Source organism: Simochromis diagramma, unplaced genomic scaffold (assembly GCF_900408965.1).
Source record: "Simochromis diagramma unplaced genomic scaffold, fSimDia1.1 OVJJ01000802.1, whole genome shotgun sequence".
NCBI classification, from domain to species: domain Eukaryota; kingdom Metazoa; phylum Chordata; class Actinopteri; order Cichliformes; family Cichlidae; genus Simochromis; species Simochromis diagramma.
Window position 1 is genome coordinate 6,514,971 of NW_024387492.1, and position 13,413 is coordinate 6,528,383.

Genomic DNA, 13,413 nt, shown 5'->3' on the forward strand with positions numbered 1-13,413 from the left:
ATTCATGAACATTTCACAGTAGATAGAAAAGCTATAATTTGAAACCATGTTGTGAGGGACTTTAACAAATCTGGGCAAATTTCACCTCCACATATTAACAGCTGACCCATACATTCATCCATTTTCTAAATCAATTATGATATTAAAAGGTGATGGGAGCTGGAGCCTATTATAGTGTACACGGAGAAGGAGGCACAAGGTAGAGTCTGGCCAGGTTGCTAGTCTATGAAATTGTTAATGCGTGTTGACAAATGCATTCGCACTCACGTTCACACCAACAGGCAATTTAGAGCTTTCAGTCTATCGAAATTGCATGTCTTTGGACTGTGGGAGCAAACAAGGGCACGGAGGAAATTCCTGCAGACATGAGGAAAACCTTCAAACTGCACACAGATGAGAGATAATAAACTGCATGGAAGATTTTAATACTTCTCAAGGGGAAAATGCTATCAGAAAGAATCAGGATTCAAATTAAAGTCTCAGCCCTCTGTTAAAGTAGGGATAGGCAACATGTTTTGAAAACCATAAAAACCTTTCAGGATATTGTAATTCAAGCTCTGTGTCTTTTTTTTTTTAGTCAATCACAAGTCCTTGGAGGTACATTGTGGTGAAACAATAATTATCTGACTTTGAACTGGAAAAGCTGGGCTTGAACTCCAGATAAAGCATTGATAAATCCATCAGATTTAATATATAAAAAACAATGATAGTGATGCTAAGCAGTGAGTCCCAAATTTTGGCTGTGGAAAGTGGTACACAATGATCCATCCTGGGTGAATAAACAATAAGGGAGCTTGGTGGAAATGGGCCTTGGGTGAAGAAGTGAAAACTCACTTAGGACCAATAATAATTTGAGTTGCTGAGAAAGCTCATTACCTTGATAATTATTCTGTGCTTGCCTGAGCATATGTGTAGGTGTGTGTGTGTGTGCGCATGTGTATTAATCAAGATAGTAAGTGTTATCTGTCTCAGAGCTACTCAAATGTGCCAGACAGATTTTTATCAAACGCATTCGTACACACAAACGACACGCAGTTGTGAATGAACACTTTAACATAGCAAGAGCAACTTTTTATTTAACAGTCATCAGAGAAATGTTTGACCAGTAATAAATGTAAAGAAATATAAAGTTTTGCAACATTCTCGAGAGAGTTGCTTATGTGCTTACACTCTTACTGGACAGTCTTGAGCCTTATGAATAACAAATCTGAATTTTTAAATTGGGTAGCTACAGCTTGACAGGCAGCACGCTGACAAGCTCAGAGGCTCCATTTTCTCTAGTGTTCAAAGGGTCGAGCATGGCAGAAACTCTGCTGAGGCTATTTGACTGCAGCATGAATCAGCAGGAAACCCTTACGGTTTACACCAGGCCATTCCTCCACAAAAGGATCCACACAAAGAAGGAAAGCTCCATGCGCCAACAGAGGCTCTGTCTTGTCTTTCTGAACAGTCACAATCAGCTGAATGACCACCAGAAACTGTTCCATCTGCTTTTCTGTTGTGTGTTAGGCTGATATTCAAATTTCTCATGCAAGCAATGTGAAAAAATAAAGGACAACTTGTTTTACAACTAATTAAGACTAAAGATTAAGATTTTAAGTGAAATAAACAATCAAGAAAAGTATGTCATGCCAAATTCCTAAAATACTAAATAGCTTTTAATAATAATCAGTGTTAGATTTTCATATTCTTTACTGATAATGTAGAGTATGGTTGTCTTTAAAGTAAACTTTTAAATGTCTCAGTGTTGCAAGATCTATATTAAATGATTATTTTTAATTTAACGTGAAAATTTAGTTATGTGCACAGGCATATTTCAACTTTTTTTTTATTTTTTTTTAATAAAGGCAATTACAGTCTGGTTGTTAAGTCCAGCATCATTATCCATTTCCGTATTGAAATGTTCCTCAACTTCCAAAAGCAAACCGAGTTGCCATTGACCATTAAAGCAGCAGTCTAAATTCTTTCGAGTCCAATAATGATCAGTGTCTTATGCAGCTGATATTGCAATAAATCTCGAGGCATGAAAATCAGGATTCATAGAGCCAAGACGATAGCACCAAGTTAGCTGGCTAGTTAACATCTTTTTGCCTCTTGTCTTTCTTCTCGCATCCAGCCGGTCACAAGAAAAATAAAGATGTAAAACTAAGTTTTGAAGGGTTACTGAAGTTAGTTAAGCTGATCGAAAATTATTCACTAGCTTCAGAGCTAGCGAATATTAAAACCATCCAACACTTTGTTTCCACCACTGTGTTACATCCCCACGAAGAGGTCTTGGGTTGTGAGTGTGGGGACCCGTAACAAATGGGTCCAGAATGGAATGAAAAGGAAACCAGACAGAGGTGTTCAGTATATAATATAGTTTTATTACAAATAATTTGAACTGACAGAGACGGCAAAGCCGTTTTACCAATAACACTAGAAAAAGAAAAAGCTCGCAAGAACAAAGGACACAACAACCAAACAGGCACTTCCGGGGGCCCACAAGCCCAACCTGTCACTAACGGCAGGAAGTTCCACTACTGCTGCTGCTGTTGAGGCCCACAAGTCCACACTACTCACATGAAGCAGCTACTCTCCCCACAGCTCCCACAGCTCCCACAGCTCCCACAGCTCCCACAGCTCCCACAGCTCCACGCCACAGGCAGGACAATCACACAGTAGGACCTCTTTCGACACCCAGAACACAATGAAGAAACACCAGAGAAATCACCACCATCACACAGTTCTTCCCCAGCCTATATAATCTCAGAGAGGTGATTGCTGACTGGGCCCAGGTGGTGAACGAGGCCAATGAACACCAGCTGTGTCCTGGGGAGAGAGAAGAGTGAGAAAGACAAAGGGGTGGAGCAAAGGAGGAGGAGGCTGAGAGAGAACGCCACACCCACACAAGGGGAGGTCCTGGTAGGGCCGTAACCCACTGAAAAAAAGTCACAATTTCAAGTTACTGATAGATTTTCTTGAAATTTTGAGTTACAGGCTTCCATGCAATACAGGTGCGACTTAATACAGAAATTATATTTATTATTTCAGTACTAAATAAGTGATTAGCTGTTGAGGCTATAGCTAGCTGCGAGTTAGCATAGCAAAATCTTTGAAACAGGAGAAATTTTTCTCAAACAAAATCATCTACATCTACAATTTTAGTAACACATTATCTCTTTTTTATTTGATTTTAAAAATATAATATTTTTAGTGATTAAAGGATGGCTAACTGTACATAATCAAATAATCTAAGTTGCTAAAAAAAACTGCCTTTTTTTTTTTTTTTTTTACATTTTTTTTAATATAGATTAACTAAACAAGAGGTAACATGTTGGTTATCTATCTGATAATTGTAGAGCTAAGCTTATTGGGTTGCATAAAGATTTACATCAATCTTCTCATCTAATGCACGATGCAATACATACATGCAATGTATGTATGTTATTATCTTAGTAATAGACATATAAAAGCTATCTGCCATAATGAGGGCTTGTTTTGGGAATAAAGATGCCTGACTGTATGTGGTACTTGCTGTAAGATGTTATTTAGACTTGTTTTCTGCAGGTTTAAGGTAAATTCACAGCTACGTTTGGTCTATGCAGTGACAGCCAAAACTCTGCATTGTACTTGAAGTTATGAAATCTCACAGAATAAATAGGAATGTATGCTGCTGATCAAGGCAGGGAAGTATCATTTTATGAGCTCTGCAACATCAAAGTAAAAGAAATATCATGGCTCCCTCGCTTCAAAAGTCCAGGCTTTCTGCCTCTGTGTGAGGAAAGCAACCACCTGCTGGCAGCTCCTCAGCTCAGGAATCTGTGGAGCTATCCTAGATAATTTAGGAGTTAAGCGTATTCTCAAGGCATAAATATATATCGCTGCATAAGTCTTAGTCTTGCACCTAAAAATAGATAGGAAATTTGCATTGCAGAATTTTTACTTGAAGCCGTTTCATGCTTACAATCCTGATTAGCAGGAATAGAAGCAACAGAGATGGTGGTTCTGGTTCAAAATGTACTGCTGAGACCTCTGTAGGTGGAGTAGGTTTAAAGGCATGAATCATCTGTTGTGGGATGTTCCCACTTGATAACCACGGTGACATACGCTTTCTCTAATTGCTTTTGTTTTTTTGTGCAGTTGATTTTATAGGAGGGTTTGACTCGTATGGCTACCAGGGGCCTCAGAAGACCTCCCACCTTCAACTACAACCCATGTACATGTAAGTATGGGGACACTCTGTCTCTTTTGCAGATGCCTGGCTAAAATACTTTGAGGTTAATTTTATCATATGTTGTACCAACAACATCAGTGCCATGGTCATTCCTCACTTTTTTAAACCCCGAAAAGCTCTCACCCGCTAAAATTCAACTCCAACAGTCTGTTTAGGGGCTCATTTTCATCTGGGTTTGATATCATGCATTCTGCAGAGGTGGATATAGGCACGTTCTTGCTCTATCAGCATAAGGGCTTATCATTTACCAGCTCAGGGTCTCATCAGTTATCACCATTGTGGTGCTTTTATCACTCCCCTCACAAATAAAGGTGAGCCATGTAGTGAAAACCACTACACTGTTTTTGATAATTAGCTCTTAACCATCTTTTCCACTCTGACTGGAACGAGCACCTACCAGAGTATTATTTTTGTCTCATGGAGTGGCTTTTGTTGTTGTTGCAAGGTTTTTCTTTTGCGTATTTGCAGGATAGATCCTAGTTTATATGGTAATTTCCCTAGACTCAAACTGTGGATTGCAGTTTCATCAAAATCCTCGGCTGCTCTTAGGCGGCGAAGCCAATAGGAGATCACAAGACGAGTCCAGGCTCAGACAACCGTGCATCAATCTCACTGTCTCGGTTTGTTGTGGGGAAGGCGCCGAGCGAACGCAGGAAAGAGGTCCACCAGTGTAACAAACAGCGAGGAAAAGTAATGGTGATTCCACTGATGTGCAGCGGGCAGGTTATCAATAACAGTTTTTATTAGAAAAGAGCCAGAGCAAATTAGAGAGAGAGAGAGAGATGGGTGAGAGGCTAGTAGATGAAGAGAAAGAAAAAGAGAGAGGAGTGGCTAAAAAGAGAAACACAGAGTGATGGATGAAACATAGGACTAAACAAAGAAGAAAGGCAATAAAGGACCATTCTGTAGTTTTATATCTCCCCTGTGGAAGCCATAACACGGGTCATAAATCATCAAAAAACCCTCCACACACACACACACACACACACCTCCCCACCCAAGATAATTGCTGGAAACACAAACACACATAAACATACACACGAGAGCTGAAGCATGAGTACACACAGACTCATACGCAGAAACATCCAGACAGTAGTTGTGCTTGTACACATATGGACACACAAACGTACTTTACAGTATATGCACACATACTGACACAAACATCATCAATATGCTATCATTGTTCTCCAGCTGTTGTCCCTTCAGTTTGGTGTTTATTGGCTCTGGCCAGAGGGACCAATAAAAAAGCATCAGCTGTACCATCCCAAAGGAAAAACACACAAACACACACCTACACACACACACGCACAACAGTCACCCCTCCAGCCTTCTGTAGAAATGTCTTTCTTTTTACAAAGAAAAAAAATGACTTTTGTGGTTTTATGATAGAAAAAAATATACAGAGCTGAAACTCTTGGAGTGAATTTATTACACATTTTATTTAGTCCTCATCTTTTTGTCTCACGCTAATTAGGGGTGGAAATTGATAAGAAATTAGCAATTCTGATTCCATTATCAATAACACTTATCTATTTGATTCCTTATCCATTCTCTTATTGATTTTCAGTGGGTTCTCATTGGCTCTGCCATTGCTAAGCAGCATATCAAAGACATTACATTCATGCAAATTGATTGCAGTGCTATGTGGTCAAATGTTTGTGCATGCTGGAGGTATTGCAGTACGATACTTAATAACTCCTAGAAGAAAATAATTTGTTACATTGCTTTTTACTCTGTAAAATGACCTGAAACACATTGTCTCAAAGTCTCTTTAGGCTACAGCCCCATACATCAACACAAACCCCTGTCCTAATGAGAACACACATACGATCTTTCTCTTAGTATTTGGTTATGAACACAAAACTGACAGCACTAAGCAAAGATGAAAACCAGAACAAAGACATTTTGAGAAGTCTGACTGCTCATCAGGTTGCTACGTGTTGAAGTTCAGGGTCTGACAGCTGAGCTGGGGTTAGTATTCACTTATCAGCTTTAACATCATTCTGGGTTCTTGGCTAGCTTAATGTTAGCATGTTCTCTGCACAGGTGCTTGCAAAGAGGCAAAGTTGTGTTAGCAGTGTAATGCATCTTCTTTCTGTTCTCGATGCAGTTTGCACTTCATTTGCTCCGGCTCTTTTTATCATGCTCTCATACGTTTCTGTAATAGAAATAAAAAGTAGTGTCCATATCCACGCGGCAGACTTTGACGCTAATTTGCTCCTCTGACACGCAAACTGAAATCAGCCGACTGTAGCACGAGTACAAGTGGAACCAATAAGTGGAATCGAGGCAAGCAGACTAACAATTGGGAACCAGTTCTTTACAAGAACCAGTTCTTGGTTCCCATTCCTAACGCAGTTGACCTCGATTGCGTTGTGGCATAGTTTTGAATGATAGGCTGTATCGCCAAGAATCATCTGATTTCAAAGTGCTTTATTTTGACAGCATTCACTTGTAATATTTAAAACACGTTCTGTTAGAAAGAGAGGATTCAATTTTTACGTGGTTGCTGGTAGGTAGCATAAGACCAGCAGTGACTGCTGTGAGTACAGTGCGCTGTATTGCCAAAAGTATTTGGGTTGAGGTCAGGACTCTGTGCAGGCCAGTCAAGTTCTTCCACTCCAAACTGGCTCATCCATGTCTTTATGGACCTTGCTTTGCACTTGTGAGCAACTATGTTGGAACAGGAAGGGGTTGTCCCCAAACTGCTCCCACAAAGTTGGGAGAATGAAATTGTCCAAGAGTCTTGGGATGTTGAAGCATTAAGAGTTTCTTTCACTGGAACTAAGGGGCCGAACCTGACTCATGAACAACAAACACCATTATCACCGCTCCATTCAATTTTACACTTGCCACAATGCAGTCAGACAAGCACTGTTGTCCTGGCAACTGCCAAACCCAGACTCATCATGGGATTGCCAGACAGAGAAGTGTGAGTCGAGACTCCAGAGAACACATCTCTAATGCTCTAGAGTCCAGTGGTGGCATACTTTAAACCACTACATCCGACGCTTTGTAATATTTGTTATCCTTAGAATGAGAAATTACAAGTCTTGAGCCATCCACCATTTCTTTATGTTTTGCTAGAAAAATAGGGAAAACTTGGAGTGATTTACTGAATTGTGTGCAAACATACATGAGTTTGTACAATTCTAGCAACCTTGGTATAACCTTATTTTTAAACATTGCCTGATTTCGCTCAGGCAATCTTTCTTGTATTTTTTTTTTTTAAATTAGTCTTCAGGAATAACTCTTGAAGGCGTGGTTCACCATCAGTATATCGTCACTGCACAGCAGCAAGATCCTGAGTTTGAATTCGTCAGCTGTCTAGGGCTGTTCTGTGTGGAGTTTGCATGTTCCCCACGAGTTGGTCCTAGTACACCAGCTTCCTCTCATAGCCCCACATGCAGAGGGTTAGATTCATTGGTCATTCTAAATTGACAGGGTACACATGTCAGTGTGAATGGATGTCTGTCTCTCTGTGTTAGCCCTGCAATAGATTGGCGACCTGTAAAGAGTGTAACCTGTAACGCCCTAAAAGTGGAAGAAGATGGATGGATTGAAAACACTGCACAGTGTGCTAAAATATGATAAGTTTTCAGCTAAAGACTAGAAACTGAAGAAATGGGAACAAATAATGTGTTTTGGTAACAAAGTGCCTCAAGATGCATTTTAAAATGGTCTCTTAGCTAAGTTGTCTGTTATGTGTAGATACACCACTGGTTTATCACTTGAGTGAGGGGAGGTTTTTTTGTACTTGAATGTTTCAAGGGTCAGTGTTAAAGGGCCTAACAGAAGAAAAACACTTCTCTGAAAATGGTCAGGTAAAAGAAATGGGCTGATACGAAATAGTGAAAAAGCAGCCACTGCCCAAAGAAAAACTTTTTTCAGAAAAATCTGGAGAGCTGTTGCTCAAGAGCCCTCTAAAAAAAAAGACAAGAACAGATGGCTCAAGACTTTTTCAAAGTACAGGTTACACGGCTACCAAATCTTAGTCTTACTCTTACAGTTAGACATCACTGCATTAAAGATGATGTAATATGATTGCATTAATGTCAGATGATTGTTTTGGCAACAAAAAGGGGGTGTGGGGTATCACAGAGCCAGTGTACCCTTGAGAGTGTCAGGCTCTCTCTCGAGTGTTATCTTTCACAAAACACATGGGACAAGTGCTCATGATGTTCTCATCCAGCAACATTATCATGAGTAAATGACTAAGTCAGGGAGTGTACTGAAGACAATGTACTGCTTAGCATTTCAGCATAAACCTCTTAACCTTCAGTGTTCTCATTTTTACGGAAGATTTGACCGTGTCACATACACTTTATGTTTTCATGTCTTATCGCACCTTAAAAATAACTACTTACCAGTTAGAATAGAAATAAAATCATTGGCATTGTTTTGGGTTTTCTTCATCTTCTCTTTTTTTTCCCCCCACAGGTCAAAATAAGCCCAGAAGCGACTCCAAGAGTGCTGCCTTACCAACGATTCCTGCTTAAAATCCTGTTTTTATTACTCCCAACTGTCTTTTAATAAACAACAGAGACACACAGTCAAGTAGACAGGGAACAGATGACTCTCTGCGATTCAGCTCACAAATCTCCCCAAACACTTGGTCAGATGGCTTCCCACTAGCCTGTCTTTCAGTGGAGTTCCTGATGAAACATTGGCCTCATGTGGCTCAGCATGGTAACTGCAGGACGTTTTTGATTCCTTCCTCAGACCCGGTCAGTAGCCAGTGACTTGCTTCTCCCTTGTGCTGCTGGGCGTCTGCTTTACGAGGGAAACCGAAGGGATGCAAAGAGGCCACGCTCGACGGTCACGTGTTCCTGCGAGCTTCCAATGAGAACTCGTTCAATTTTCTGCTGTCAAAAGAAAAAAAAAAAACATGTTTCAGGAGCGCTGGTTAAGTGTGTTGGTATCTAACAGCTCTTGCGCCTCACCAAAGAGTTTAAAAACCATCCCCGTGCACACAACAGAGCCTGTTTAACCTTCTCTGGAACTTTTTGCTCTTTGTGCCTGACTGATTAACACTTGGAAAAGTCCAGCGAAGAATCTCCGAACATGACTACCGATTAAGGAATGTTAAACACCTTTTTTTCCTAAAGTTTTTTTTTTTATTTTGTTTTAGTTATTTATTTATTTATTTTCGGTGAATTTCAGGATCTGGTTTTCTAACGGTGATGGCCAAGACGGCAGGAGGACACATTTTACTCTGGCAAATAAATGTTGAATGTTATCCAACAGCGTTGATTTTACCGTCCTCTCATCTGTGCATGCGTACAGGAAGCAGACGCATTCACAGACAGGCGTTGAGTAATGTACATGTGAACGCATGCATGCACACAAACACACACACACACACAAACTTAGGACAAATCTTAGCACTTCACTTTTTTCTTTTTTTTTTACTGCTAATGTGAATCTTAATGTTTACAATTGAAAGACTGAACACTTGACTGACGCAGCAGGTAGAGATGACCCACACTTCTTAGCTGCAGCATCCCAAAGGTCGGGGTGTTTTCAGCCATACAAGGAAAAAAAAACAGCTGTGCTGTATAAATATTTCGTCTTCCACCCAAGACACATACAGAGATGGTAACAAAGACAGAAAATGTCACAGGAGAGCGACAGGTTCCCATCCGTCTCAGTCCTTGTGTAGACTACCCCATATCTGTCACCAAACAAGCGATTCTCTTTTTCTTAATTAGACTCTTTTTTTTTTTTTTTTTTAAAGAAAGAATGGCAAATCACCCTTTTTTGCAATATCCAGCTCTTTTTAATAATAATTCAAAAGCAGCCAAAATCTTCTGCAGGCAACACTTTATATAAATGACAATCACAGTCAGAGCAGCCTGTCGTGTCGTGAATTGGCACTTTTCTGTCAGTTCAGGGAGCTGGATGTTAGAGAAGGAAACCTTCCCGAAAGATGGTGGTCACCGTCACTGGAGAACAGGGAAGCCTTTAAATGATATTCTTTGATGCATTATTTGATGTTTCGCCTTTGTGGTGAATGATAAAAGATTGAAAGGAACAAATGGGGAAAGCAAGGTTTGCCGTATCCTTGCACACCCTCGCCAGCAGCCCGATGAGGACAAAAAAACAGAGAAAGACATTTAGCAGTTCTCCTCTTTCACTTCATTGCTCCACTTTTAATGCTTAAAGTGCCAACTGTACCATCACATAGACCTCTGTAGACCTCGGTTTCAGAGAGCCGCAGACTGGGACCAATAATAGTAGGTCTCAAGTTTACTTTGCAGGGTTTCCATGAAAGAAAACTGATAAAAGATATCACAAATTAAAATTATATTGGCATTCCAGATAGCCAGCAGTTTTTTTTTTATTTTATGTTTTATTTTTATTCAACTGACTCCTCCTGGAAATGTGACTGATGTTGCATTTGTATTGTAATCACTGGACCAAATGTTTTGAGGCCTTCTTCTTTTACTGAGAAACTCTTTTTTTTTTTCTGGTGGGAAAAACACTGGCTTCTCACAAAAGAAGGATGGACAAGGTCAGACTGTTTTCCTCAACAAAATTCGTCTCAAAATCCACCTTAAGCACCCCCTCGGCCAGTATCTTCAGCAGTATATCCGTTTTGTAATGAAACTCCAGGCGTTTCAAATCGCTGCCCTGTGGGGCTCCGCCGACGGTCGCTCCGGAGGACAGAAACAGCATTTTGTGTGTTTGCATGAGGTGTTTCCCAAACTGTTGCATATTTAATCTCATGCTGCGTGTGACTAACTAGCTACTTAAAAATGGGAACTGTTTGGTTTGTCGAATGCTCCTCAAAAGCTCCTCCAAGAGTCCTAAATGTGAACTTTGTGGGTTTTTTTCTATAAATAACACAGTCTGAAATGTCTACTGAGTAAAGGGAGAAAAATAGCTACTACGATGTAAAACTATGAAATGTAACTTTGACCTTCTAGACGTTTTTTATTCACATGTGGCTGTGTTTACTGTTTTTTCTAGTTGACTAATACTGTATGATGTTGTGTATAAGTGGGACTACTATGTTTTACTTCTTCTAACTGTATAGTATATTTGAAATCAGAGCGCGAAAGAGAGGACAAGGCGGAGGGAGAGTATTAGTTGCACTATAGGCTGTAATTGTTTAATTAACTGGTCTGTTAGGCCTTAAAATTCACTTTCAATTCAACACGTAATTAAATTAACTAATATTCATTTGTATTTGAACTGTCAACCAAACACGTGCACATGTGGCTTTCTGACAGCTTGGTTTGTTTCGCACAGTTCAAATCGGGAAACTGTGAAAATGTTCCATTATTGTGAAGCTTAATTGAAAGAGATGGTCAGTCGCAGCATTATGAAATGACTTTATTTGAACTGAAAGTGGATTTTATTTGTTAATAAATTTGTCTTTGACCACGCTGTGTAATCAGTAATCTAGAAAGTCCTAATTTGGTACATTTAACAAGCGAGAAAGGATTTCAGAAATATAATGTGACCCAAGTGTGTGTGTGTGTGTGTGTGTGTGTGTGTGTGTGTGTGTGTGTGTGTGTGTGTGTGTGTGTGTGTGTGTGTGTGTGAGACCACATGTGGGACTGTGTACTGCAGTGCATTGTTTTCTATGTCATGGTGAACTATGCAGACTTGAACCCAGAACCGAACAAAAAGACAATTAAAAAAACAAACGCTCTGCTCTAAAGCGAGGTGCCAATTTAAGCTGAAGGAAGAGCTTGTTAAAGGTGAAAAAACAGCAATAACAACAGTAATAATACATTTTTAAAGTAAAAAGGAAGACAGCAGCTACACTGTTTGTTATTTATCTCGAGAGCTGGTTGAGCCCATTTAGACTTTGGAACAGTCAATAGAGCTTTTGTGTGATAAAAGGAAAAAAGAATTTGTAGAAGAATTGAGCCAAGCCATTATTGTGTTGATCAGTGTAAATAAACATTCAATCAAGCCAGTGTAAAACTCTTGACACTGCAATAAAAAAGCTCCAAGATACTCTGTGTGGTATGAGATACCAGATAGCTGAGTTCTCTTAGATAATTGATTTAGGTGGAAATTTGCGCTTTAATTTAACAAAGCATACATTCTGGAGGGAAATTGGTATGTTGAAACAGATAATCTTCTGTTAGACGAGTGTTTGAAAATGCAATAAGACATGATCATCTTATATTTAGCAACTATTTTCACAGTACATCGTTACGGAAATGTGCCACTTACTGAAAGTGGGAGCAGAGACGTCCAGTCTTTTCTCTGTGGCTCTGGGTTGATTTGTTGAAGTTCACCACTGACTAGAATGTACCATGTATGTATGTTAGCGCCTTCTCTTCATATGATGGGTTTCCCACAGGTGACTGACTGTACATAAACAAGACAGCTGGGATTAAAGTAGAGTGTGGAGAAGGAACGTCTGTACTGTGTCCTCTATTCTTTGATTCCTTTTAGACATTAGCTCAGATTATTCATCCCAGCTATATTATGCATGTAAATTAGTTTAGCATTTACAGACTGGGCTATTTCTGTGGACTTCAGGGTTTCTTATCAAGTATACGCTCACACTTTGCTGGGACTGGGTTGGACCTAATTTAGCCTTTGGCACTGCCTTCGTTTGTTGTAGCACAGCTTCAACAAGGTGCTAGAAAGTTTTGCTTCATATTGACATGCAAGCGTCACAGCGTCACACAGTTGCTCCAGATTTATCAGCTGCACATCCAGGATGTCAACCTCCCGTTCCACCACATCCCAAAGGTTTGTCTATTGTATGAATTTGAACTGTAGTATTAGTATTCTATTCATAGCTGGCCCAGTTTGGTCTTCTGCTGCTTCAAGGTTCAGTGTGTTGCTCATTCAGAGATGCTCTTCTGCTTACCCTGATTATAATGATTGATAATTAGGTTATTTTTGCCTTCATGTGAGCTCATAGCAGTCTGTCCATTCTCCTAAGACCTTTGGCATCAAGAAGACATTTTCACCCAGAGACCTTTTGCTTACTTGATAGTTTATCTTTTTCCGACCATTATCTGTAAACCCCAGCAATGCTTATGTAGGAAAACTGCAGCTGATCAGCAGATTCTGAAATATTCAGTGCACCCTGTCATCAACAACTACGCCTGTTTAACTCCCACATGCAGTCAAAACTGGGAAGCTGTTGTTCATGTTCCAAAAAACTACAACAGTCATTTCAACAGCAAATCAATGTTAAAGGAAGGAATGACACATCTACC

At 39.9% G+C, this 13,413-nt stretch overlaps 1 protein-coding gene across 1 annotated transcript in view; it reads left to right on the top strand.

Annotated features, from left to right (window-relative positions):
• The window catches only part of nkain2 (sodium/potassium transporting ATPase interacting 2), a 100,763-nt gene extending 88,167 nt beyond the window's left edge, over positions 1 to 12,596 (top strand). The window contains exons 6-7 of the mRNA XM_040018276.1: positions 4,123 to 4,204; positions 8,657 to 12,596. Coding sequence (XP_039874210.1) covers positions 4,123 to 4,204; positions 8,657 to 8,666 — 92 coding nt within the window. The 3' untranslated portion in view covers positions 8,667 to 12,596. The remainder of the gene's footprint in view (positions 1 to 4,122; positions 4,205 to 8,656) is intronic.
• Positions 12,597 to 13,413: the final 817 nt, after the last annotated feature.